General features: G+C 45.0%; 1 protein-coding gene across 16 annotated transcripts in view; it reads left to right on the forward strand.

Annotated features, from left to right (window-relative positions):
- Positions 1-27794, forward strand: part of ZFHX3 (zinc finger homeobox 3) — a 262705-nt gene that overhangs the window by 205722 nt on the left and 29189 nt on the right. For all 16 annotated transcript variants that reach the window (XM_082229254.1, XM_082229255.1, XM_082229258.1 and 13 more), the window contains 2 exons: positions 16240-16353; positions 27461-27591. In XM_082229254.1, coding sequence (XP_082085380.1) covers positions 16240-16353; positions 27461-27591 — 245 coding nt within the window. The remainder of the gene's footprint in view (positions 1-16239; positions 16354-27460; positions 27592-27794) is intronic.

A 27794-nucleotide genomic window follows, 5' to 3' on the forward strand; every position in this document is an offset into this window, starting at 1 on the left:
TTGCCCTAAGCCCCACCCCAAATTTATTTCATAAAATTTATGCACCACCTGATTGTAAAACACTTCAAAGTTGTTTGCAAAAAGACTAAAACAATAAAATTATCAGTAAAAATAGTGAAAAACAATAATTTAAAATATTCCAACAATAATTAAAATCTACAATAAGTTAAAAACATATTAAAGCACATATAAACTTTCTACAAATCTGGGTAGGTTTGTCTAAGCAAAAAAAGTTTAACAGCCACCAAAAGGAATACAGGGAAGGTGCCTGTCTAATGTCAACAGGCAGGGAATTCCAAGTTGTAAATGTCTTTTGCCCCTCCTCCTCTGCTTCAGCCTTGGACTCTGAACTGCTCCATGTCACTGGCTCTCCCTGCTCACCAAACCCTGTTGCCTCTTCAACATCCAGCCCCTCTTCCCAATCTTCTTCCTCTGATCTCTCCTCAGTGTCCCACCACCAATCCCCTGGCTGTCCTCCTTTGGGGGTTCCTTGTCTGGTGCCTCCCATGACTCATCTTCAGCCAGCCAGTTCCTGACACCATAGCTGTGGTGTCAGTCACAGCTGGGAAAAGGTGTTTCTAACCACTGAGACTGACCTGGGCCTCCAGTGACAAAGCTGGACTCAGAAGCACTTCCCAGACTGTGAACCTGCTTATTCAGAGCAAGTACAACCCCATCCAGGGTAGGCAATTGACCAATTTCTCAGACATAGGAACTGTTCATCCACAGTGCCTCTGTCTCACCAGGATTCAAGCTCAGCCTTTTCTTCTCATCCATCTCACCATTGCATCCAAGCACTGGTCCAGGGACTGCACAGCCTCTCCCGATTCAGAGCTGAGTAACATCAGCACACTGCTGACACTTTGCCCCAAAACTCCTAAGGACCATTCCCAGCGGCTTCATAGAAATATTGAATAGCATTTGAGATAGGATAGTTTCCTGCGGCATCTCATAACAAAGCCTCCAGGGGCCAAAAAGCACTCTCTTAATGCTGCTGTCTGGGTTCAGTCCTGAAGTTAGGATTGGAACCACTATCACACAGTGCCCCCATTCACTGGAGTCAGTCTAGAACAGGGGTCTGCAACCTTTAAGACAAAAAGAGCCACTTGGACCCGTTTCCGAAGGAAAAAAAAAAACGGGAGCTGCAAAACGCGTCATTATAAAAATAACTTTTTTGTCACTTTTTTATTATTTCTTTATTTGATCCCTCAGAATTATGCCTCATAGAAATAAACGTTAAATTAACAAGTTTCCTTTTTGTGTGTGTGTGTTCTTCACTCCCCTTCAAAACAGTGACCAGCGTACATGCCCCCTTTCAATGCAGTGACCAGCGTACATGCCCCTTACAATGTAGCGGGTGGGCGGGAAGGTGACGTCGGGATGGTGCGTGACTAACGCACGCACCGCCCCCATGCGACGTCACAGCCAGTACAGCGCCCGCCACAGTGGGGAGTGTCAGGGTGCACAATGCGTCTCCTCCCCTTGCTAGTATCCACCCCGGAGCCGCAGCAAAGGTGTAAAAGAGCCACATGCGGCTCCGGAGCCGCGGGTTGCAGACCCCTGGTCTAGAAGGATGCCATGGCCAGTGGTATCAAAAGCCAACAAGAAATCAAGAAGTAAGAATAAGGTCATACTCTCACTGTTTTGCTCTCCTCAAAGGTCAGCCATCAGGATGGCCAAGGCCAACTCAGTCCTGTGGCTAGGCCTGAACCCATTTTGGAATGGATCTGAACAAACAAGTCTTGAGTATTCATGGAACCACTTTAGGGCTTAAACTTAGAAACACAGCTCGTAGAAGGAAGTTCATTGTGGTTTAGTTGCTACAGTGGTGCCTCTGTATGCCTGTCCTGTGTGCTCCATGTGGTGGAACATAAAGCTATGTTTAGGGAGAGGGGTTATGCTAAGAGGATTTGGGAACATTGCTGACTCTCCACCACCTCCACCCCACTTGTCAGGAGGTAGGCCATCATCTTCTGTGCCAGCTGGCTACTTGTCTTAACACTTTGTTTAAAAATCAACATATTTATAATATTCAGTTGAGCCCTGGCCTATTACCAGGACTGTCTTTGCAGGCAGTTGCCCCCCTTCCTCCTCCAGAAAGCACATTTTAGAGATCTAGCTTCAAAGTAGCTGCAGTCACCAGATTTGGAGTATGCTTCCAGCCACCTTGCTAGAGGGACTTGATGAAAGGCATATATAGTCATTGCTACTTCCTGGTGTTTCAAGCAGAGCAGTCAACCTACAAACCTGTTAAGATTCTGAACCTGAGATACCAGTGAAGCCTAAACACCACATCCTCTGTGGGTCCCTGTCATCTCCCCTCCCTCCCTAGCCACGGTTCATAAGACTGTGTGGCATTACCACTTTGGTCTTATTTAGATTCAGCCTCACTTGGCTCATCTACTTCCTTGTCTTGGCAAGTCCCTGAGTGAGCACAGACTCTGCAGACTTGGGCCAGATGAAAAAAGGCGGACTGAAGTTTTATCATCTGTAGAAAAAATGCTGAACACTAAACCATTGTATGATTTCATTTAGTGGCCTTGTATGCACAAGGAAGGGGATGACATGAAGAAAACCTGCAGGACTCTGCCAGGAAGGGTCAGTTTTCTGTTATAACCACTGTGCTTTTCCTGCCAGAAATGAGCACAGCCCCTCCACATCAGTTTTATGAGAGATTGCTCAGTGCCACCATTAAGTCCCCAACCCTCATAAAAACAGCAACAGTTTCCAGAGATTGCATAGCTGGGGCTGGGGCAACCCAGTCAGATGGGTGGGGACAAATAATAACAATATGGGGTTAATCTGGTGGCCACCTGCTCTCTGCCAGTGTACTCTATCCCCCTTCAGTCATTGGAGCAAAGGTGGTATATAGATGTAGCAGGTAAGTATTGCTCTGAGAAGGAGGTGTGATTACCCTTCCCCACCCTAGCCAGCACATAATAAGGCAATAAAAATGTGGAGGGGCAACCAAACAGTATATTGTGGGTTAGAAAGAGAAAGAGTATTTATGCGATAACATGGCTAGTCTGGAAGGGGTATAGGGCCTGAGAGGGCCCAGAATGATGAAGATGGAGGAGGGTGCACATAAAGCAATAACAGTGCCTCCAAATGCCTAGCCCGATACTTGGTTGCCAGCAGTTCCTTTGCATTGTTAGGAATTGACCCTAGGAGACCCCTTGTGGATTCCCTAATTGAAAATTAATACTAGATCAATGCCATGAGCAATTTGCATATTGATCATAAACAACTTTGAAGGCACCAAGTGTGTGTCAGATCAATAGGACTCTCTGTAGGCTGCGGCGGAAGTGCCTCCTTTCGCCTCAGTCTGCACTCCACATGCAGTTAATGATTTGGGGATGTCTTTAAGTGCAGAAGAAGAAAGGGGAACCAGTTGGGGTTGGTGTGGATGGAGGGTGGCAATGAGATGTGAAGCAGCTTAAGACTTGGCAGCCTTTGAGCAATGCTCCCTGAGTGAGGAAGTTGGTAAGCAACAGTTATCCTAGTTTCTGGTGTGAAACTCTTTAAAGAAGGACTTTGAGGGTCAGTTGCAGTAGGATGCAGTACTATATATCTTTATTACATATCATTAGGTGTCAGGCAGAAACACTTCTCTTTTCCTAGCCTTTGGCTAGTTAAACAATATATGGTCTTTAAAATGAGGGGGTATTGTTTTTGTTTGTTACTATTGTTTATATTTTTGTAATTTTATATTGTAAACTACCCTGCGATTTTCTGATGAAGGGCTCTATAGAAATTTAATTTAATAACACATACTATGGGCAGCCTAGGGATAACCATCATTTGACACACACACCCCATGTGAGTTGCCAGTAGGTTCAAGAAAGCCCCATGCATCTGATTGCTTCATTATAGAGCCTTTCATTAACTTGGCTGTGCTGATGAACTGCCACTGGCTGCAGGAGCACATAATTGAGAGAATGAGATTCATAGTGCAGGTGTTTTAGAGTCAGCTGTTGGGCTTGGGTGGCTAGTCCTAGGGCACCTGACATGCTGTTCTACATCTCTTGGAAGGCACAGCAGGGTCCCCCTCTGTGGAAAAGTAGAGCTTGGACTTTCTGTCTCTCGTTTCTTTAGAGTCCAACAACAGGGTCTTCAGGAAGCTGAATTCTCCTTTGCCAAAGCAATTACAAGCATCTAGCTGGTTTTGCTGCCCAAGCTGGTGATGAAGTTGCTCAATCTTCTGCTATCTCCAGGCACCCTCCAAAGAGACCAGATGCTGGGGTTTATCACTAGGGTTTCTAGATGACTGCTCCACCCATTTGGCAGCAATAGCTACTGGCTCCCATGTTAGTGCAATTTTACTTGTTTTGCCAAATTACAGTAAGTGCTTGGGCCATGCTCTGAGCAACTCATCCCCCCACCTGGATTTGCTTTAGAGAAAGACCCAGCAGCATGAGGTCGTTAGAAGCAGTTCAAGGTTGAATGTCATCCTCTAGTTCTCTAAGGAACATGCAATGAGGGGTATAAAGCCAAGGCTGAATTCAACAGCAATTCTACATGAGTGTGAGGTATTGGCAGGAATGTGAGGTACTCACTGTGTATGAGGTAATTGCTCAGTGCAACGTATCAGTGGTGAAGCTGAAGGTTACATGTTATATGGTTCATTGGTTCAGTGTAGCATGGTGAGCTGGCATGGTAAAGTGCTGCTGGATCTCTCTGCAAACTTGTTTCTTTACAATGTTTATTTCTAAGACCAGAATAACTGTATTAGAGTAGATTAGTTCATGAAGTTACCAGCATCTTTTTAAGTTTATGTAGCTAGTTTGCTTATGATTGTATTGTGCCATGAGATAATAAACACTTTATACTTTGAACTAAACTGAATAGGAAATGTGTTTTCCTAATTAGGAACTCTGGAAAAGGCTGACTAGTGGAAAGCAGGAAAACTCTGGTGGTCTGCTGGAAGACTGCAAGAACAGTACATACTCTTGCTGATCACATTGGTCAAAGTGTGGTGTAGTATCAACAACAGATGGTGGTACCAAGTCTAATAGTTTATGGGCCAACTGACTTCAAACAGTCTATCCAAAGGGAATCATTGATGGTGCAAATCTGAAGTATATTTGCTTGCATTTCTCCTGCAAAAGCAAGCTTCTAGCCTCTTGTGACCATAGATAAATCACAATGCCTTCTTGGCAATTCCTGCTTCATCTGGGGTGGGGGCACCTTTGTGCAGCACTCAGTTGCTTCACATTTTCCCTGACTCATGAATTTGTGGCATGCCGGACTGTTAGGGTATAATGCTGTGCTGCCACTATGACTGCAAAGCCTTCTTCCTTATGATGCTCACACATTGGCTAAGAGGGTACATATGCTTGTGCCTGCTTGCTTATTGGGTACCTGTAGAAATCAGTGGGACACCATCAAGCATGTTTCACATTTTGTTGTGAGAGTTCCTGATTACTACCTGGCTGCTTCTCTGACTTAGTGCCTTGAGATGAACGTCTACCTTTCTACCTTTCTCTATCTTCTCTCTGTATATAATCTAAAAGCAGCAGACTCTATCAAAAAGCAATATAAAATTGCCTGCAGAGATGAAACGGATTAAATTTAAAGACCTGGGAAAAACAAGGAGGCCCTCACCTATCATGGAAATAACATCTAGGTAGGTGCCTGGCAGGGTTCTTTGGGGAGAGCATTCTAAGAGCAAAACTCCCTGGTAGCTACTTGCCAGACGTCAGACAACTGATGATGGCGGTGATTATCTTAGTGTATAGACAGGCCCATATGGAAGATAGCTATCTTTCAGGCTAATGCAGCTAATTGTGTTTCTAATTTGATGATTAGTATTTGGATTTTAGCCGGGACGCAGGTGGCGCTGTGGGTAAAAGCCTCAGCGCCTAGGGCTTGCCGATCGAAAGGTCGGCGGTTCGAATCCCTGCGGCGGGGTGCGCTCCCGTAGTTCGGTCCCAGCGCCTGCCAACCTAGCAGTTCGAAAGCACCTCCGGGTGCAAGTAGATAAATAGGGACCGCTTACCAGCGGGAAGGTAAACGGCGTTTCCGTGTGCGGCTCTGGCTCGCCAGAGCAGCGATGTCACGCTGGCCACGTGACCCGGAAGTGTCTTCGGACAGCGCTGGCCCACGGCCTCTTGAGTGAGATGGGCGCACAACCCTAGAGTCTGGCAAGACTGGCCCGTATGGGCAGGGGTACCTTTACCTTTACCTTTATTTGGATTTTATAAGGTTGTTATCTGTATTCAGCCTCTGTCATGAAGGGAGAGCATATAATTGAAAAAAGATGAATTGTTTTGTGTAGAGCACTGCTAGGGGTCAAGCCATTCACCCCCCCATCTCCCTACATAGTACTTCATTGCCTAAGAGAGAAATGATGTCTGCGGGAGAGGTAGCCTGACCCATTGCTCTTGTCTGAGAGGCTCAAAGGGTAGGACAGTTTTGTAAGAAACAATCTCTCCCTCCACCACTTTGACCAGGGTCAGCCCAAAAAAACGTGGTCACGCTTCCAACGACTGTACCACATAATCCAAAGAACCCTGGCCAGAATACTTTGCAATGAATGTCTTGGGGTTACTAGGACTCCTCTGGATGTGGCTACAAACTATCAGATTTAATCCCATTAGCAAGGATTCAGCTGGCACCTTGCCCTTAAACAAAACTTTTGGGTGGCACTGAGTCTGCCTTTGTGGAATGGGGGTTTTGTATGTCCTTTCTTCTGTTCTTGTCCCTTTATAGCTGCCTGTGGCTTCTAGAAGGTTGTCTTTGGTAGCTGCATTTGGACGACCTGAGAGTATCAAGGTATAAATACCTTCTGGGTATTCCAGCCAACCTTTGGGTGGCTTCTCCTTCAGGAGTTGCTCACTGGTGTTGGGCATGTAGCCAATCTGTACTTGGCCTGAGACCTGTATTGGGGGGAGGGGAAGCAAAACACTGTGTTTATTGTAGAATTCACATAAGGCCTCTCTTCTGCACACCTACGCTCATATGCATAGTGAGCCAAGGATAGATGCTCTGATTTCTATTTTTTAAAAAATTCAATCTTTATTTGGTTTATAAACGACACAGATACACGTGGGGGCAGGGGGACCCCACAGCACACAACTTACAAATCAAAAAAAGAAAAAAAGAAGAAAACAGTACAACGCGAAAACAAAAATATTTCAGCCATTGACTTCCGACCTCCTTGGTGTGGTGGGTTCTTTGTTTCCTTGTTACTTGCCCCTATTTTTCAATAAACTTAACCTGTATTAAATCTTATTTATACCTTATGCAATTCCGAGAGTTATTCAAAGCATTCTAAAGTTTTAATGTGGGGGACAATTTTTTTTAGGTATTGCCCCAAATCTCCCATTCCTTTTTAAACTTTTGGGTCGATCTATCCCTGATCTTTTCCGTCATAATCGCTAGTTCCATATATTCAAGCAGTTTAACTTGCCACTCCTCTTTTGATGGAATTTTATCTCCTTTCCACCCCTTGGCAATCAGCATCCTTGCTGCCGTTGTTGCAAACAAAAAAATCCTCCTTTTCTCTCTTGGGATGTCTGATGCCATAATGCCTAAGAGGAAGGCTTCAGGTTTTTTGATAAACGTTATTTTAAACAGTTAAAAAATAATAATCCCAAAAACTCTTAATTTTTTTACAACCCCACCACATGTGGTACATTGTTCCCTCTAGCTCTCTACACCTCCAGCATAAATTTGAGTTGATTTTGTACATTTTGGCCAATTTGCTGGGGGTGAAGTGCCATCTGTATAGCATCTTCATAAAGTTTTCTTTTATAGTAAAACAAGCTGTAAATTTCAGTTCCCTTCTCCATAAATTTTCCCATTCCACCACCTGTATGTTATATCCAAAGTCCTTCACCCACCGCACCATAACTGCTTCTTTCACTTCCCAGTCTAGCAATACAGTGGTGCCTCGCAAGACGAAATTAATTCGTTCCGCGAGTTTTTTCATCTAGCGAATTTTTCGTCTTGCGAAGCATGTGTCGGAAAAGTTTTGGAAAAGCTTCAAAAATCACCAAAAACCTCAGAAAAGGCTACCACACCACGTTCTATGAGTTGCTCCTCGAAGTAAAGTCACAACTTATTAACAGTGTTAAGAAAAAGGAAACAAACTTGCAAGACGTTTTCGTCTTGCGAAGCAAGCCCATAGGGAAATTCGTCTTGCGAAGCAGCTCAAAAACCGCAAAACCCTTTCGTCTAGCAAGTTTTTCGTCTTGCGAGGCATTCGTCTTGCGGGGCACCACTGTAGTCTGTACATTTTGGAAAGTAATTTGTCTTTATTTTTCAATAGACCTTTCTCTTATTCCGATATTTCTATCGCAAAACCAATTTTTTTATCTAGCTTGAAGATGTCGTTCAATTGGTAGTATTGTAGCCAGTCTGTGAGATGAGATGACTTCTAGATGGCCGGCCTAGGTGTTCAGAGTAAGGAGGAGGGGTGCTGTGGTGTCAGCTGCTCCAGATGGATGCAGAGTTCTTGTCTCCTGCCCTGTGCAAGATCCAGGCAGGTCTGACCACCTGGTATGTGAATCTGACAATCTGGCAAGTAAGGACTGGCTTGGTGTTACCTGCCTTCTACCTGACACTGCTTTCTTGACAGAGGTAATCAGCACTTTGCTGCAAATACGCACCACTATCCCTGCATTTCTTTTTCTTGTTTGGCCCATGCCCCCTTTGAAGCAGGGGCCCATTTGTACAGCACATGGTGCACTACTGTCAATTTTGGTGGCAATAAAACTGATAATGCAGAAAACGTGATTGAGCAACTTTCACAAAGAAAGTGTACACCACTTTGAACATGACAGAGATGACTTCCGTGCTGAGGAAATGCCATATGTGAAGTGGGTCTGGCTGGAAGCAATGTTCAGGGAGTCCTGGTCTGAATGAAGCTGCTGATCTTCTCCGCTTAAGGAGTATAGGCCATTTGTTCAGAACTTGGAATAACTCTTGGATTGTCTCTCCTTCCTGACTGTTAACAGGAAAGGCTTCCATCTGTCCTCTAGGTTAGAGCCTGGAGCAAACAGCATCTTCAGTGCTGATTTATTTTGCGGGTATAAATGAAACCACAGCTCAGAGTTGTCTTTGTTGACTTGTCCAGTTTCTGCATTTATATCTGACATTTCATTTCTATCCAGGCTTTTTCAGACAAGGTGCACTCAGAAGTAGTTGGCGCTAGGGTTTCTTTGAAGATGGGTGTGTGTGTGTTTGTATGTGTGTGCATATCTGGGCCAATGACCTGGCAGTCTCAAGCTATTTGTCTTTACTGCTGCTCTCCTCATGGAGGTTCCCAGTGTCATTCCTGCTTCTGACAGTGTCATTTTAGAGGGTGAAACCTAATTTTTGCAAATTTCTTCAGTGAGGGGTCTTGAAAATATGTTTTGGGGTAAGAAATTCAAATCTGCTAATATTTTTGTGATTAGACAAAAATATTGTCCAGTGGTAAGTCCTAGCTTGGTAAGTCTACATTTGATAAGGAAGCACATAAACTGTTTTTGGAAAACCAAAAGATTTTAATTTTATCTTCTGAATATGTCAGGTATTGTGAAATAACAATAAATAAGAATAAGAATATTAATATGTAATATAACTGCAAGCACTTGACATTCTTTTAAAATGATTTCTGTGCCATTTTACACACATTTTACTTACCAAGTAAAATTTAATTATATTAGTTTAACCAAAATATATTTTGAATTCCCAAGTCATGTTACAACTTTTTAGCACTTCTTATTTTTGGAAGTTAAAAGTTGAAAAATTCAACACACCCTTATGCCAGGGCTGCAGCCTGCTTATTACTGTCCAATGATGGGAGCAGTCTCTTGTTGAGGCAGCGGAGTGGGGGGTGACATAGTAGGAATTTTTCTTGCTAACAGGGTGGGTGGGGGTGGGTGGGTTATCCTTCTGTGTTTCAAAGAAGCAGCCTGTGTACAATTAAAACTTGTTTCTGGTAAACCTCATTCCAGGAAGATGAGCTTTTAACAAAAGGCTTTTGACAGCTGCAGGGTATTTCAATTTTTTTTATGCTGAATGAAAAATCAATACATTTTTCTGGGTTATACATATTCAGAACAGGCTGGATATTTCCATTATAATGGAAAATGGGTGTCTGTGCCCATCTCGCCTGTCAGAGCTGCACCATCGCATTTTCCAAGCCACTGCTAAATATTTCAAACCCGATTTGATTGTGGTTCGTGACAGCTAATGTTTCTCGGCTCTTGAGTCTACTGGAACGGGCGGGAGTGGGGAGGCAAACATGCTCTACTTCCCTCCTTTCTTGTTGTCCTTTTCCACCCCAGACCCTGCAAGCCCTTGAAGTGTTTGGACGAGGGGGCTGTCATTTTGTTAAGGGAATGGAGAGGGGGGAAAGGCTCTGTTCGCCTGGCTATTTTCCAGATGGAAGTGGGTGGATTGTCCATGCAGGGCTTTAAGGCTGTCCGTCAGGATGTGTGAAGGAGCAGGAGTCGTGGGGCCTTTTGTCCTTTGATTGGAGGTGGGGGCTGAGGCCCATTTTCTTGACTAAGCTTAGATTGGAAATTCTGTGCACTTCACCAAGGGCTGGGAGGAGATGCCTCCTCTTGAGAAATAGGGTTTGTCTACAACGTTTGTTTCACCAGAGGCAAAAAAACCCCTCTGACTTGAGCCTTCCTTTGTGGAGAACTTTGAGCAGGACAAGCATGAAATTATTTGGATTTCCAAGTCCCACAGCTAAGGAATGATTCAGGGGGGTCAGCAAGTGCATCAGTTGTCTGGGGAGGCGCCTGGCTGGTCTCTACCAGACAACTCCCTGCAACCTGTTCTTTTTGGTTCACACTGATCAGACCTTGCTTGGGACATAGGGACATATCCTGTCTCAGGAAGTCATGGCCTGTCTGCCAAGTTTGTAGGAGCAGAAGAGACAGGCCCTGTGGCATCCATGTGGGACCCAGCACACTTTGCAAGAGCTTTGCTCACCCTTTGCTTGCCCCTCAGAGGTCTGTGGGGTTTTTGTCCTTCCTGGCCAAAGTAAAAATGTTCCGTCGGTAACTTGGGGCTGGGATAAGGCATTACAGTAAGGGCCTAAGCATAACTTGTGAGACTTAGGCTCATCTTGCTAGCTAGCAGAATTAGTCCCTCTCCAGGTGATGCTCCCCCTTCCCTTTCAATGCTGATGGCCTCCTTGAAATGCTTATTTGGAAAAAGACACCTGGGTGAGGTGCCTACAAGGGGAGGGCGTAAAGACTTTGGGTTCTGCTGCTGAAGCATGAGCTGAGCCCAAGGATTGAAGGTGGAAGCTTTACCACATGGGCTATTCTTTCTTTAGTTGGGAGAGTTAGAATCATAGAATCATAGAATCATAGAGTTGGAAGAGACCACAAGGGCCATCGAGTCCAACCCCCTGCCAAGCAGGAAACACCATCAGAGCACTCCTGACATATGGTTGTCAAGCCTCTGCTTAAAGACCTCCAAAGTAGGAGACTCCACCACACTCCTTGGCAGCAAATTCCACTGTCGAACAGCTCTTACTGTCAGGAAGTTCTTCCTAATGTTTAGGTGGAATCTTCTTTCTTGTAGTTTGGATCCATTGCTCCGTGTCCGCTTCTCCGGAGCAGCAGAAAACAACCTTTCTCCCTCCTCTATGTGACATCCTTTTATATATTTGAACATGGCTATCATATCACCCCTTAACCTCCTCTTCTCCAGGCTAAACATGCCCAGCTCCCTTAGCCGTTCCTCATAAGGCATCGTTTCCAGGCCTTTGACCATTTTGGTTGCCCTCCTCTGGACACGTTCCAGTTTGTCCGTGTCCTTCTTGAATTGTGGTGCCCAGAACTGGACACAGTACTCCAGGTGTGGTCTGACCAGAGCAGAATACAGTGGCACTATTACTTCCCTTGATCTAGATGCTATACTCCTATTGATGCAGCCCAGAATTGCATTGGCTTTTTTAGCTGCCGCGTCACACTGTTGGCTCATGTCAAGTTTGTGGTCAACCAAGACTCCTAGATCCTTTTCACATGTACTGCTCTCAAGCCAGGTGTCACCCATCTTGTATTTGTGCCTCTCATTTTTTTTGCCCAAGTGCAGTACTTTACATTTCTCCCTGTTAAAATTCATCTTGTTTATTTTTGCCCAGTTCTCTAATCTGTCAAGGTCGTTTTGAAGTGTGATCCTGTCCTCTGGGGTGTTAGCCACCCCTCCCAGTTTGGTGTCATCTGCAAATTTGATCAGGATGCCCTTGAGTCCATCATCCAAGTCGTTGATAAAGATGTTGAATAAGACCGGGCCCAAGACAGAGCCCTGTGGCACCCCACTAGTCACTCTTCTCCAGGATGAAGAGGAACCATTGATGAGCACCCTTTGGGTTCGGTCAGTCAGCCAGTTACAAATCCACTGAGTGGTAGCATAGTCAAGACCGCATTTTACCAGCTTCTTTACAAGAATATCATGGGGCACCTTGTCAAATGCCCAGTGTGGGCTGGGGGAAGGACCTCAGCTCTAGGAGAATGCTATGTGTCTGTGTTTGTGTGCTCACTTTATGTTGGAAAGGTTGGGACTAGACTAGTGACACTCTGCCTTCCATTCTCTGTCCCCAGCCACAGTGGTCATCCATCACCACCCTGTAGTTGCCTATGCCTAATGCTCTCTTTGTAGCTGCTTTTAAACAAAGAATTTCCCCTAAAGAAATTGCAGTGGAGCCCTGGCAGGAGGCAGAGGGGCATCTCTCCCGCTACACACGAAAGGCACTGCTGCCACTGTTTAATGTTTTTGGGGAATCCTAGAAAGAAGGGCTCTTGAGTGCCTGAGGTCAGTGCTGAGCTGCTTCCCTACCCTTCCCTTCCCACCCCAAATAATGGGCTTCTTCTGCTGTTATAACCAGTGTTGTCCTCCTCCTAACGCCCCCCATTTGCAGGTTGGTTCTTGAGAGACAGTATCTCCTTTGCAGGGCTAGCCAATAAAACAAGGCAGCAGAGCGGAGGAGAGAAATTTGCAGTGTGTATCCTTGTTTTTTAATCATTTTTCTACCTTTATTGGTATTCATAGCTCACATTTTCCTGGTTACTGTCAGCCTGGGCTTTCATCCATTTTAAAGAGCTATTTTCCCCCTTGTTGTTGATGATGATGGTATAAAGACAGATGGTGTAACTGCTTATGAATGTCCTATTTTATTTCCTCTGAACCAGACAGTTTGCTGGAAGACGTATATTATTTCCACATGCTTCGAAGGGGAGCCCAGACAGTCCAGTCGCAACTTAGCAGCCAGGCGGCTGGCCAGCAATCCTTTGCTTGCTTTGGAGAGGGTGACACCTCTAGGTAGCTGCTGGGACTGCAGGGGACCTTCAGCATGGCTGGGCCAGAAGGGGCTTGGTGGGCATTATTCTTCCTTTGAGGAGCTTTTTCCAACATTTGACTGGAGGAGAAAGACTGCTCAGGAGGCCCACATTTTCTTCTTGCTTAAAGGTAAAGCTTAGATGGAGCCAGTAGTCCCTAGATTAAACAGTCACCAGTCTTAACAGTAATTAATAATAAGAATAAGAATAAGAATAAGAATAATACCCCACCCATCTAGTAAAAGCATCTGCAGCTGGAAATTGTTCCTCCAGGCTTCACCACCAGTTCAGCCTCTATAAGCTTGTTTAAATAAGAGCAAGTAAGGGCATGAATGTTCTTCCTCCAGCAGTGCAGTGTGGTACAGTGGTTAGTGTGTTGGATGCTCCCTAGAGCACTATGGGTTCAAATAACCATTTGGTCACAAAGATCACTGGGTGTCCCTCAACCTAGTCTACCTCAGAAGTGGGCAGATCTCTTTAGAGGAAGGTTTATTCAAAGCCATGGAGCTGCTCCAGGCTTGGCCCATATGCCAATGAAGTACTTTGAACACTCAAGCATTTTATAGACGTACTAAGCATTACTATATCTCCTCCTCTCCTTTCCATAGAAGATGCACAATCAGTGTGTTTTGCATCCCAACTAGCTTTATGCTTTCTCTGCTGATAAAGCGAGGAAGGAGATTCTTCTCCTGCCAGGAGGCCAATCTTAAATTCTCATCACTAGTTGCTTCACTGACTATTGGATCCTTGAGGCACACACAAATTTTGCTGAGTGCTCACGTGAGGGTCACAGAGTGCAGACAGTGAATGGCACAAGAACGGACACTACTGCTGCAGCTTCCACTTTTTAGGAACTTTGCAACTTATACTTCAGTGGGTGTTTTGATAGAACTCCCCCACCCCACAAAAGTATGTGATATCAATACAAAGCAGTTTGGCCCCTGGTGTTGTGCTGTGTGTGTGGCACAATGTTTTTGATGGCTACCTAGTGCTAGACTATCTTTCCTGGGTGTTCTGTTTACTTTACTGCTTCAGGCACAGATGGGATGTCTTACTCTCACTATTCAGTCCAAACAGACTGTCCAAACCTAGGACCCAGAGGACAGGGCTTTGGGGATACTGTGTGATTTCAAGGCAAGTTTGAGACCTGACACCCCCATGGGTGCAGACTGACCGCAATGTGGGGCCATTTCAAAAGCACTGCTGATGGCCAGACCCCAAGGTACACATCACACCCATTTTATCTGCTTGACTAGGTTGGTTGGACTGAAGAGCCAAGTGGAATTATCAGATGTATACTAACTGATGGTGACTACCTGTTTGCTTCCAAATGCTTGTGAGCTGATTGACTGATGCTTTATTCAGGTTGCTTTCTAACATGGTGAAAGTTAGCTTTGTCACCTTCCCCTCCACAGCCTTGGTCAGTAACTAGCATGGGTTGTCAGTTTTCAGAGCTTTCTACCTGCCTTCTAATCTCTGGTCCGATTCTGTCCTCCCTTCAGCTGCATACCAGCCCTGTCAGCAGTGTGTTTACCTGGCTGGATTATGTCCTTGAACTCAGACAGAGCCCCTATCTTAGCTGCATAGAGGATAGAGGGTTGTGTGAGTCTGCGCAGAAATTAGCCTACTGTACAAAGGTGAATATGGCGTTCTCCTCTCCATCCACTTCTGCTTCTAGCACTGCCCACCACTGGCATGTGGCCCCTGGAAAGTTCCCCAGAACCATACACATCCCCCAGGCTAAAAAAAAGTGTTATCCATCACTGTTTTAAAGCTACAAATGGCTTGGGGCCAGGTTACTTCAAGGATTGCCACCTCCTGTATATACCTGCATGGACCCTGAGATTCCAGGTTTCCCTGCCTAATGAAGTGATGTGTGTAGTTGCTAGGGACTGGTCCTTGTTGGTGCAGCCCCAGTTATGGAATGGGCTGCCTAGAGAGGCTCTTTTGGCACCCCTGCTAAGTGCCTGGTGAAAAGACCTTTTTCTCTCGGGACACTTAACCACAATATGTACATTCCCTTGACAGTTTTAAATTGGTTTAGCTCCTGTGTATGTTCATTCATTTGTATTTATAGTCATAGTTTGTTGGTTTTTGGGGGGTTGTTTTTGTTTATCGTTGACTTACTTTATTTTGGGTTTACTGTTTTATTGTGAAAAATTGTGGATTGCATTCTGTTTTTCAATGTTTGCAAACCATCCAGAGCATTTGGTTGTGTAGGTGGCATGCAAATGAAATACGGTAAATAAATTTGGAGGCCAAACTAAAGCTCTTCCCAGGAGATTTAGGGGATTATCCAGGGAAAAAGATGTAAATTGAATCCACATACTCCTAGCCTGAGCTTTGTATCCAGTGAGCTTGTAAGCAGTGTTAGAAATTAGCCAGGTGCCAGGTGTGTTTTGTGTCTGGTGTGGGTTCAATTGTGAGCACATGGAGATCTCTGGATTCCAGGTTGGTGACTTGACATCTCCATCTAGCTAGCCTCTCCAGCTTTCTTAAGCAGGTAGGAGTGTAATAATAAATCCCATTGGGGGAAAATGGTGCCTAGACATACCGTTGTGGTGACCGTAACCTAGGTTTAAGGTGCCATTTGGCAATTAGGTTATATATCTGAGTTTCTAACACTGCTTGTAAGAAGCAGTGGCCACAACTTCTGTTGCTCCTATAGCACCTACTGCATGCCTCCCTGCCATGCAATTGCTAAGGCTTCTCCACCAGGACCCCCTTTGGGTCCCTTTTCAGCCGCTCAGTTTCTGCTATGATTTGGAGTTAAAGGGAGCATGTATTGGGGCTGCACCTGAGGATTCCCAAATGAGATGGGAAACAACCCAGAGTCCATTGTAGGAGCAAATGTGGGAAGGTAGAAGAAGTGACTTAAGGCAACATTGCTGCAGGTGTCAAGTGCAGTTTTTACCTCTTTCTTTTCCTTCTTTTTCTTCTCCCATTTCAGAGGAGTTGATTGAAGATGCAGAAGGGCCTCCTAGTGAGGCAGCTGCCGATCCAGAAGAGCCTGTTAAAGATGCAGAGACTGCTGTTGAAAAGGATGAGGGCAAATGGGCGGCAGGTGAGTGATAGTCAGTGGAAGCCGAGCTCTGGTTCTCTCTCACACACTTTGCTCGAGTGAAAGTTTTCCTACAGTGGGTTTGGAGGCTGTTCTCAATTTTGTCTTAATCATTCTCTCAGTCAGAATATCCCCAGTCTGCATTTTATATCCTCTTGTTGATCCAGTTTTGTAAGAGCAGCAGTACATATTTATATTAGGAAAGAGGTGTTATATAGAGTGAACTTGCTCTGTTTCTTTAAAAAAAAAAAAGACAAGTGAACTTTGAAGATGAAAGGATTTTTGTGAAATAATGCAAAATCTAGAGCAAATTCTAAAATTGCCTAAGCCTGAATGTGAATCACTCTGAACAGTTGAGGTGGATGTTTACCTCCTACGAACCAGAAGACTATGGCAAGAGAAATCCTTGGGCCAGTTCTGTATGGAGCTGATTCAGAGACAGAAGAGACAAAGAGAGGTCTGACCCTTTATCCAGCCAATCCTACGAATAATTTTTCTTGTGCTAGCCTGGTGCATCAGTCCATACTCTACAGTTTGGGTCTGTATTTGTCCAGCAGCAGAAGACCATCTCAAGTCATAATAGCTGTCAAAATTTTCTCAGTCCTTGAAATAAGATTTACTTGATAAGCAGGGGTTGTATCAGAAAGAAAAAAGATTTCTTAGACTTTGTTTTCAAACAAGAAGATAGTGAGCCTTTCAAAGGTGAAAGTGTTGTTCCTTCTAGTCTGGACAAATTAGTCCCAGAGCAGATGCCGCTGTTTTCCTAAGGGGTGTGGTATGGGGTTTTATGTAGGAAGTTAAAAGATTTGTGAATAGTTTACAACTGTGATGCACAAAGTCACTAAATGATTAAAAAGACAAAAGAAAATCTTGGTCCAGAAACATTTCATGTGTTTGGCAGCACTGGAACTCACCCTCAGCCTTCACAACAGGAAGGGATAATGAATTAAGTAAGCAGTAGTTGTGGCAGACCAGCTCAGAGAGCTTTTAAGTGCTCCCCATTTTTAGAGATCGGCAGGGCTCACCTAACGCAGCAATCAGTGCAACAGAGCATCCGTAATTCGCACCCATGGCAGATTGCTATTAGGGGAGGTATTAATGGGCTGCCAAGGGCTGGGAAATTGTTGCAGAAAAGTGTGTTTATGGAGTAAGAGCTGGCAGGCATGATTGCAATTGGGTTTGACATGTTTAACATAAATGGCTACTGCACAGCTCTTGCTGTTTATGAATAATTCCTACAGGCCCACTGCCTTTCTAATTGCAAAAGTAGGGAAAGGGGGGCAATTCCCTCCCCCCCCCAAAAAAAAACCAGGCCAAGGCCATCCTGACTGAACTTTCCCCTGATTTTCACAGGAAGTCATGTTTAACCAAGTCTCATCAGATGCCCTGGATACTGTGATGGGGAGGTCTGGGGTGAGCTGTGCCTGGAATCTGTACCTACTGTACCTTCTCAGTGCCTGAGCATGAGGGACAAACTGAATTTATTAGTGTTGCCTGGGAAGGGCATGGGGAGCTTTGTCTGTTAAAGCCCATAGGTTTGGGTTGCTGATGATTTCTTCCTGCCCACTCTGTATCCTCTGTGAAAGACATGAAGTACAGCTCTCTTTATCCCCCAATCCATTGAATCAGAAGCGGAACAGAGCCAATATGGCTCCAGTCCACCTCCCAGTCATACGGCATTCTGGCATCTCTTTAGATATTTGGAAAAGGTGGGTAACATCTTCCTGCTTTTAAAATTCTCTACTTTGGCTATTTTCTTCTTCTTTCTGGCTCCTGATTCATAGCTCTCTTCCTTTCAGAAGACACTGTAGCCTAGTTGTAGATTACTCCCTCGCCAGCTTTTTGTGGGCCTTGTGTAGAACTCTTAGTTGAATTTACATTTTAGCTTCATTTTCCAGCTTACTAGGATAATTCTGAACATTAGTCTATTGGTTGCATATTTTGTATTATTGGTAAACTGCCAATGCCATTGTCTAGGTAATTGAAGATGCACTGGACCCACCATGATTCTGCTCCTCTCCAGTCAATATCTCTTTCCCAAAGTGCTGCATACCAACTCCTACTCCTTGCCAAAAGCATGGTCAGCATTAAAGTGGGGAGGCAGCTTTATTAGCTGGAGGAAGTGTTTATTAATTCTTTTTATCTTCCTGTTTTTAACAAGTCTGCCTCTGCAACTTGCTGCTTACCCTCCCTTAGGGGCTGTTGGGGCCCAGCACAGCCCTCATGCTAAACTAGTGGCTACTCTTGTGCCTCTGTTTTCAGGAAGGATGATTGTCCCACTTTGTCCACATTTCTTTATGGAAGTTGGTGAGGCACAATAATTCCTTCTTGTTTCCATAGCTGAATCACTCTTTGGCATCTGTTTCCAAGACTTGAATTTCCACCAGCCCTCGCTTGGGCTGTTTTCCTCTCCTGCCTTCGTGGGTTCATTGACTGCGCCTGTCTTAGGGGGCACAATATAGCCTTGGGGTGCTGTGCAAATCACCCCAATGGTCCACTGGTGTGAGCATGGCCCACATAACAGCACCAGCAGCTCTTGAGTCTCATTTCTGCTTAACATTCATCACAAGGCCTCCATCAAGGAGTCCAAGTGACCAAACCACACCCTGTGTAGTTCCTTTTCCATGGTTCCAGCTTAACCAGGAAGGGTGTCTTCAAAGCAGGCCCACCCCATGTCATCCCATCAGCCACCTGAGGTGCAGCATTGCCACATGGTGGAGCAGAAGGACCTACCTGGTTGGAGAGCTGGGCTTCAGGGATGCTGGCCGGCTGCTGAGCTGGTATGATCAATGGAGAGAGCAAACGTCAGTGAGTCCTGCTGTAAATTTCTGGGGCAGGTGGCGAGTTGGTTTACGGAATGCAGAGAGATGAGAACCCAGCTTTACGGAAAGCAGCATGAATTAATAATCATTTAATTGGCTCCTCCATTATGCTGCTGGATTAGTAGATGGAAGTTTAGATGAAGGGGCTGTCAATGGTGCTTTAGCTCAGAGAAACTGATGACTGGGGGCAGGGGAGAGGCAACTGTCTTTAGTCAGGTAGAGTCCATCCTCCTCAGTCCTCCTACCCTGGGCTGGGCTCTTTGAGCTTCATCTCTATGCTGCTTTTCACAGCTCATGGATGGAAGGAGACACTTTTTCAGTGTTGAAAATTTGAAGCAGTAGTTTTTGGTAGTAAACTGTCTCTTGCAGTGAGCTATTTCTTAGGTGAGGGATTCATAGTGCACTTCATAAGGTACAAAACAATTTCCAGGGTCATTTCATTGTATTGGTATGAGTGTAGCCTTCACTTTAAGGCTTTAAGCCTCCCAGAGTGGCTGAGGAAACCTCTCTCTCTCTCTTTTGAGTTAACTGGTAGGACTCTGGTCCCCAAAATTGACTTTGCAGCTGAAACAGCCTTGTTGTGACTAGGCGGCAGGATGGTGAGAGAGCAACACTTATTCCCTTGGAGATGGTGCCAGAGAATCACAGCTGGCAGATACAGTGGGTTGATAATGCCTTAGATATCCCTGGAATGCCAGCTACTTTGGACATCCCTTCTCCTCATCATCTTCCCTCTCTATCCCCAGTCATTCACTCCTCCTTCCTGTACATTACCTTTGTGCAGAGCAAGCAGGGCAGCTAGCTTCCACTCCGCCTGATAGTCTCTTACATGATAGGGCTTCAGGAAATGGTTTCCCATCATTTGGCTGCTTATCTTCTCCTTTCGGTGCTTTAGCAGCTATTCCATTAATAGTAATAGTAATAATAATAATAATTAATAATTAATAATTTATACCACGCCCATCTGGCTGGGTTTCCCCAGCCACTCTGGGCGGCTTCCAAAAAAATATTAAAATACAATGGTATGTTAAACATTAAAAGCTTCCCTAAACAGGGCTGCCTTCAGATGTCTACTAAAAGTCTGGTAGTTGTTGTTCTCTTTGACATCTGGTGGGAGGGCGTTCCACAGGGCGGGTGCCACTACCGAGAAGGCCCTCTGCCTGGTTCCCTGTAACTTGGCTTTTTGCAGTGAGGGAACCGCCAGAAGGCCCTCGGCGCTGGACCTCAGTGTCCAGGCAGAATGATGGGGGTGGAGACGCTCCTTCAGGTATACTGGACCGAGGCCATTTAGGAATTGTCCTCGGAAATGTCCTGGGAGCCAATGTAGATCTTTCAAGACCGGTGTTATGTGGTCTCAGTGGCCACTCCCAGTCACTAGTCTAGCTGCTGCATTCTGGATTAGTTGTAGTTTCTGGGTCACCTTCAAAGGTTGCCCCACATAGAGCGCATTTCAGTAATCCAAGCAAGAGATAACTAGAACATGCACCACTCTGGCGAGACAGTCCGCAGGCAGATAGGGTCTCAGCCTGAGTACCAGATGGAGCTGGTAAACAGCTGCCCTGGACACAGAATTGACCCGCTCCTCCATGGACAGCTGTGAGTCCAGAATGACTCCCAGGCTGCGCACCTGGTCCTTCAGGGACACAGTTACCCCATTCAGGACCAAGAAGTCTTCCACACCTGCCCTCCTCCTGTCCCCCCAAAACAGTACTTCTGTATTGTCAGGATTCACCCTCAATCTGTTAGTTGCCATCATCCTCCAGCCGCCTTCAGACACTCACACAGGACCTTCACCGCCTTCACTGGTTATGATTTGAAAGAGAGGTAGAGCTGGGTATCATCCGCATACTGATGAACACCCAGCCCAAACCCCCTGATGATCTCTCCCAGCGGCTGAATGTAGATGTTGAAAAGCATGGGGGAGAAGACAGAACCCTGAGGCACCCCACAAGTGAGAGCCCAGGGGTCGGAACACTCATCCCCCACCACCACTTTCTGAACACGGCCTAGGAGGAAGGAGCGGAACCACTGTATAACAGTGCCCCCAGCTCCCAGCCCCTCTAGACAGTCCAGAAGGATGTTATGGTTAATGGTATCAAAAGCCACTGAGAGATCCAGCAGAACTAGGAAACAGCTCTCACCTTTGTCCCTAGCCCACTCCCGGAGATGATCGACCAGTGCGACCAAGGCAGTTTCAGTCCTATGATGAGGCCTGAATCCCAACTGGAAGGGATCCAAATGGTCCACTTCTTCCAGGCGTGCCAGGAGTTGTTCAGCAACCACTCGCTCAATCACCTTGCCCAAGAATGGAAGATTTGCGACTGGGCGATAGCTGGTCATATTGGCCAGGTCTAAAGATGTCTTTCTAGAGAAGATTAGCCTGTCTCCCAGTACTTTATCAAGAAGTCCCATTAAAAACAGAAGGAACACTTGCTAAGTTCTTGTTTTCATGGGCCTGTTGAGGTCAGTGACAGATCGTGAAAGTTTAAAAGCTCGAGCTCCAAGAGGTAGTGAATGACTTCAGGAGCTGTTGCCTTTAATCCAGAGCACTGGCTACATTTGGCCACACCAAGTTTATAAAACACAAGGAAAGGATTATTCTCCAGGTAGTTCCAATGTACTGGGGTACCCCACATAACTAGCAATGCCCTCATTTTCTATGCTTTTATAGTCGTCTTAGATAAATATCTAACAACCCATATAAAGATAAATATTGGCCAGAGTCTTTCCTCAGAGATGCCAGGAACACCTGGCCTAAAGATGATCTCCGTTCAATGGAAAAGAAAACAGTTGAATATCCATTCATGTTCTCACACAGCTGAATACCTCTGAGGAACTGGCCAGCATTATAAGTCCACCCTCTCCTCTTTCTTGTCTACCATATTCCTTGCTCCATGATCCACACCAACTCTAAGAATCCTCAATGCCTCTTCTTTATCTTTTGATAAGATATGATCTGCAATGTCCCACCCTCAAGACTTCATCTCCTGCAAAATCAGAACTCTCCACTATGGTATCTCACTCTCCACTATGGTATCTCTTCTACTCCTTCAATATTTTCCTGTTCCATCCACCAACACACTTAATGAGTTGACCAGTCTGCTGTCCTTGACTTTGCCCTCATTTGTATCCCATTGATACTCTTTACTCCTGACTCTTAATAGGCATCTCTCCTGCCATCATTACATCTCTCAGCCACACAGCCAACCTCTCTGTCACCTCTGCCTTGATGCATTCAGACATGTTGCCATTTCCCCAACTTCTAAAACCTCTCCCTTAATAAAGTTTCATTTCCCAGATACTGCCTGAGTACTTGTCTATTCTTTGTCTCCAAACTCCTGGAGTGTAATTCTAGCCCCTGCATTTTTTACGTTCTTTCTTTAAACTTCTCTCTCTTGACCACTTACAATCTGGCTTCACTCTCTGCCCTTCACTGAAACTGCCCATACCAAGCTCACTGGTATTCTCCTTTGCTGCCAAATGTCCATGACCACTCTGCCACTCAGGACCAGATTTCATTGGGCTCATGGCATGACACCGCAATGACTACTGCCCAGTGCCAACCTGGTATTGCAGCAGCCTCTGCCATTACCATTAGAGCAGGCATGGCCAAACTTGGCCCTCCAGGTGTTTTGGGACTACAACTCCAATCACCCCTAGCTAACAGGACCAGTGGTCACGGATGATGGGAATTGTAGTCCCAAAACATCTGGAGGGCCAGGTTTGGCCATGCCTGCATTAGAGTCTCTTCATAGTGTGTCTGCAGGCTGTCTGCTGTTGTTGCTATTAGGTTGTATCCGGTGCTAGTCCTGCTCAAATCAGACACATTGAAATGAATGAACCTAAGATAGTCATGTTCATTCACTTCAGTGGGTCTCCTCAGAGTAGTACTAGCATTGGATACACCCTGTTGTTGCCATTTAATATTATGTAAACTCGTTAGTTGCTTGTTACCCCAGGGTTTATGTTTATGTTTCTAAACATAATTACATTATCTGATTAACAAATTCATACAGAAAAACAGCTGCAATTAATTAAAATAAATACACACACAATGCCGCCCTCCCCACAAAAGCCACAGGAAGCTTTGGCAGCACACTAGTAACAAAACAACATAATCTCAGTCCATCAGTAGAGTGGGGAAAAGGCAAGTCCCCTCACAAAGGATATAGGGAACCACAACTGAAAAGTAACTCTGCTTACCCCCTCCTCTCTACAGACATGTTTACCCAATGTTGACAGCATTTACCTCTGTGTTGCAGCAGGCAGCTGACATGTTTAAATTCCCCAATATGTGATGTCTGGATTCAACATTGGGCATTGGGGAATCTAATATAGTGAGTACCCCATAATATTATGGAGTCAAGACCTGGCTCAGCTCCCACAGTCTGTACTGCCGCTGCTGGGTAAGCATCTGTAGAGAGAATAGGGGGATGAGGTGAATGAATGAGAACCACAAGCAGTCACAATGGGCAAGGACTGTAGCTTAGGAGGGGCACACATGCTTTGCATATAGGAAGGCCATAGGTTTAATCCCCGCCATTGTCTCCAGGTACAGCTGGGAAGGTTCATAGCATAAACCCCTGGAGAGCCACTGCCAATCACAGTAGACAGAACTGAGTTAGATGGGCCATTAGTCTGACTTGGTATAAAACAACTTCCTATGTTCCTAATCAGGACCAGCCCAATACATTTGGCACTTGAGGCAAAGCCCAAAATGGTGTCCCCCTCCCCACTAGGGATGAGTGGGTGGGTGAAGATTGACATCAGGGATAAGGGGTTCCTTTGATGGCAGGTGTCTCATTGGCAGCAGGATCAGCAATGGGCCTTTCTGAGTCCCTGGGGAAGTGCCTGACCATGCCAGTCCCTGATGCCAGCCCTGCTGCTATCTACAGGTGAACTCCGCTTCCTGCTTGACCCTGGCAATGTTCTTCTCTTCCTCAAATGGGGTTTCCCTTGTTCCTCTGTGATTCTCTCTTTATACAAAACAGTCTCTGAGTGATCTTGTACAATCCTATGCCATTCAGTACCATCCATAGGCTAATAACACCCAGCTCTACCTCTCTACCCCAGGTCCCCCTGTGGTCTGCTTGGATGCTTCATCACTGTCTTTAACCCATTTTGTCCCAAACCTAACTTCTCATCACTCCCCAAAAACCCTCTCCTCATCCTCCTCTACTCCATATCCATTGACATGTGCTTGTTCTTTGACTCCTCCCTCTTCAGCCTGTTGTCAGGTCACATCTGTTCCACAGTTTACAACATCACAAAAATGTGCCCCTTTTTCTCTGCCTTCTTGGCGAGAAATCTGACTCTGGCTCATGCTATGGTCACCTCCTGTCTTGGTCACAACAGCCATGTCTCAGCTTTTATTCACTTTACTTCTGTCCAGAACTTGGAGCACAGACTTGTTCAGCCGTACATACATCTTACACCACCATCCTAGCTTCCTCTATTTTTCTAGATCTACCACAAACACACTGGGCTTACTGTGCCCAAACTCTCTGATCTTACATATTATTTATTGATTTATTTATTGTGCTAATAGACCACTTTTTGTTGCATCATAACCCCAAAAGCTTTTCCAATACCCTTAACAAACAGCATGTCATTAAAATACACAAAACACGGTTAAACATTATAACCCATTTCTTTCTTTCCTTTTAGAAAGATTTATAAATCACTTAATCACTAAACTCTGTAATATAATAAATAGTAGAAATATAATATTGATAACATTATCAATAAAACACATCTAAAATTGCAAAAAAACATTTTAAAGTATTGATTTAAAAAATCTCAGATAAAATCAGTAAATCTTTTAAAACCAACCTAGATTGCAGAATTATATGACAGAGTAGACTTGATGAAATAACTTCTCATCAGAAGTCTAATGAAATATAGTGTGCACCTCTGTATTTTATAATATATGCAATTATTGTAGCAGTAACAGCCCAGCAATGTATACCCTGATATATTCCTGCCTCTAACCTTTGTTCCTCTATTGCCCCTATCCTTAGCTCGAAGGTCTCCTGCTTCTGCAAATGGCTTCACCCTGCCTCCCTTGCTAACAGGGATGGTGATAGTGGTTAAGGCAGTAGGAGTCAGGCGTGTGTGTGTGTGTGTGTGTGTGTGTAAAATGTTGGCATAGTTGTGGAGGAGCCCCAGTTCCCTTATCTGGTTGGAGGAGCAATGGGGTGAATCAGTGGTGCCTCTGGGAGCCGTGGTTTCAGGCCTGTTTAACTTTGTGCAGGGTCCTCTTTTGTGGCTTTTGAACAAATTCCCCCATCAGAATCTTCCTTGCATCTTTAGGGGGGGCTGGGGGGGGGAGCAAGCCAGAAGCGTTAAACCGCTTAGTTAATCGGCAGCCAATCCATCATGTTAAATATCCAGCTGTCATATATTACCTTTCAAGTGAAAATGAATAACTCCCATTAAGGGTGAAATGGGTTTGAAGTCGATTCGAGACAGATTAAAGTACTGTTCTGAATGTGTGTGTTCAGGGGGGCTAGGTGTAATATGCTTGTCCTTGTAGTTTTTAAATAATAGATGCCCTGCAGATTTATGTGCTCCAGGGTACAGAGTTCAAAGGTCATAAGGCGGGCATTCTGGGAAGAGCATCAACTTCCTGGAACACACCAGAATGGTGTTCATTCTGCCTTTCTGGTGTTTCTATGGGTATGTGTGACCAGTCTGGCCAGTTTTGCTATGTTTAAAGAGACAGAGAGAGGAAATGGTAAGGGAGCTTATCTTGGCATCAATGAAAGCCTGTATGCCTATCTCTAAATTGCAGCAGGAGGTATTTATTTTTTATTTCAACCATTTGCATACTGCGTAATCAGAGTCTTCTCTGAGCAGTGTACAGGAGACTAAAAAGGAGTTAAAAACTATAAAATAAGAATTCAAGCCTGCTGGGGGAAAAGTCTTCCATAAGTCCTGGAAGTTCAACGGGGAAGGGGCCTGTCTGATCTCAATGGTGATATCAAAACTGAACCCACAATAATTGAACCCACAATAATGAATGCATTGCTCCTTGTGGTTATGACCCATGCATCCACACCATGGGGGGTTATGTGGCTCCCCCAAAGACATCAGAGATTGAGTGAGAACATAAGGGATCAGGTGGTCCCTGGGGTATCCTGGGCCCAAGTTATTATGGGCCTTGTAAACTGACACAAGAACATTGAAGCTGGCCCAGTAGCGTGCGGGCAGCCGGTGCAAGCTTTTGAGCACTGGTGTTATGTGCATGTTTGATGCAATGTGAGGTAGATGATGTGATTGTCTTGTGTGTCCCGTCCCCCCACCATCCCAACTACATGGGGAGTCTGCTGTGCCCTTCCCTTTGTTGACTCAAATTGCATTAGAAATCCATGTCGAGTTTTAGCTTTGCTATGTTGTCTGCCTGTGTTCATTCACCGGAGTAATTCCAAAAGCACTAATGGACATCAGTGTTATCCTGGAATCAGGCTTGGAGTGTGATTATTGACATGGAGCATGCAGGGGTGAGTGAAGAGTAAAGTTGTAGCATGTGTGACTCAGCTGGGCTCACCCACAGTCTGGCTGCATTGGTCCATGGAAGGAAAATGGTTCTTAGTCAAAATGGAAAGGGACATTTTTGAGACATTTTCCTCCCCCTAAAAAAACAGTGGGGAGATTAGAATGTTGCAGGGGCATTGCAGGGAGAAAGCACCAACCAGCACATATTTTATTTTATTTATTTAAAAGCATTTACAAAGCACTTATAATTTTAAAATCTCCAACGAACCATATCATTAAAAACGCAACATAAAACTCACAAAACAGGAGTACAAAAATAGGAATTTGAGGGGATTCAAGTAAAAAAAAGTGCCTAGAAAGCCTGGGCCAAATGGCCCTTTTTGAATCACTGCCCTATGATATTCTCTAGGGTGCGGTACCATAAGTAGAATTTCCCCAGGTGATCTAAGGGCTTATACAGGTTTATTCAGGGATCTTCAGGTAATCCAGTTCATGCTGGTTTCAGTTTTTCCACAGCTGTAGCACATATCTGGCATGCAGGCACTGACCCGATTTTGATGATGATGATGATGATTTTGATTTGCATCCCAACGCTTCAAAAGTAATTCAGAATGAAGATTCAGAGCATGTTTGTGTAAAGGAATGGAATTGAGGAGCAGTGCAGAATGGGAGGCTTGGCCATCTGTGAGGAATTCATAGATGCCGTTCTTGCCTCCAGGTTCTTCCAGAGCTGAGGTGTCACATAGTCATGCAGTTGTTTCTGTCCCCCCCCCCTTTTTTTTTTTTTGCAGCACATGTTACCCCAGCTGAAAAGGAGCTGACAGAGTCCCCAGCATCCTCTAAACGTATCTCCTTTCCGAGAAGCTCTGAGTCGCCTGTCACCAAATGGCCTAAAACATCAGATGAGACCAAGCTGGAGCAGGTGAGACACTGGAACAACTGGCACTTGCTTCTGCGAAATCATGGCTCAACTTCCTTCCTTCCTTCCTTCCTTCCTTCCTTCCTTCCTTCCTTCCTTCCTTCCTTCCTTTCCATCCATCCCTCCTTATATTCAACTTTTAAATCCACTTGGGCCCACAAGGCAGTTCATAGTGAAATTGGTTTTTTTTATTATTCTTACTGTGG

Source organism: Podarcis vaucheri (genome assembly GCF_965113315.1).
Source record: "Podarcis vaucheri genome assembly, chromosome: 7".
NCBI classification, from domain to species: domain Eukaryota; kingdom Metazoa; phylum Chordata; class Lepidosauria; order Squamata; family Lacertidae; genus Podarcis; species Podarcis vaucheri.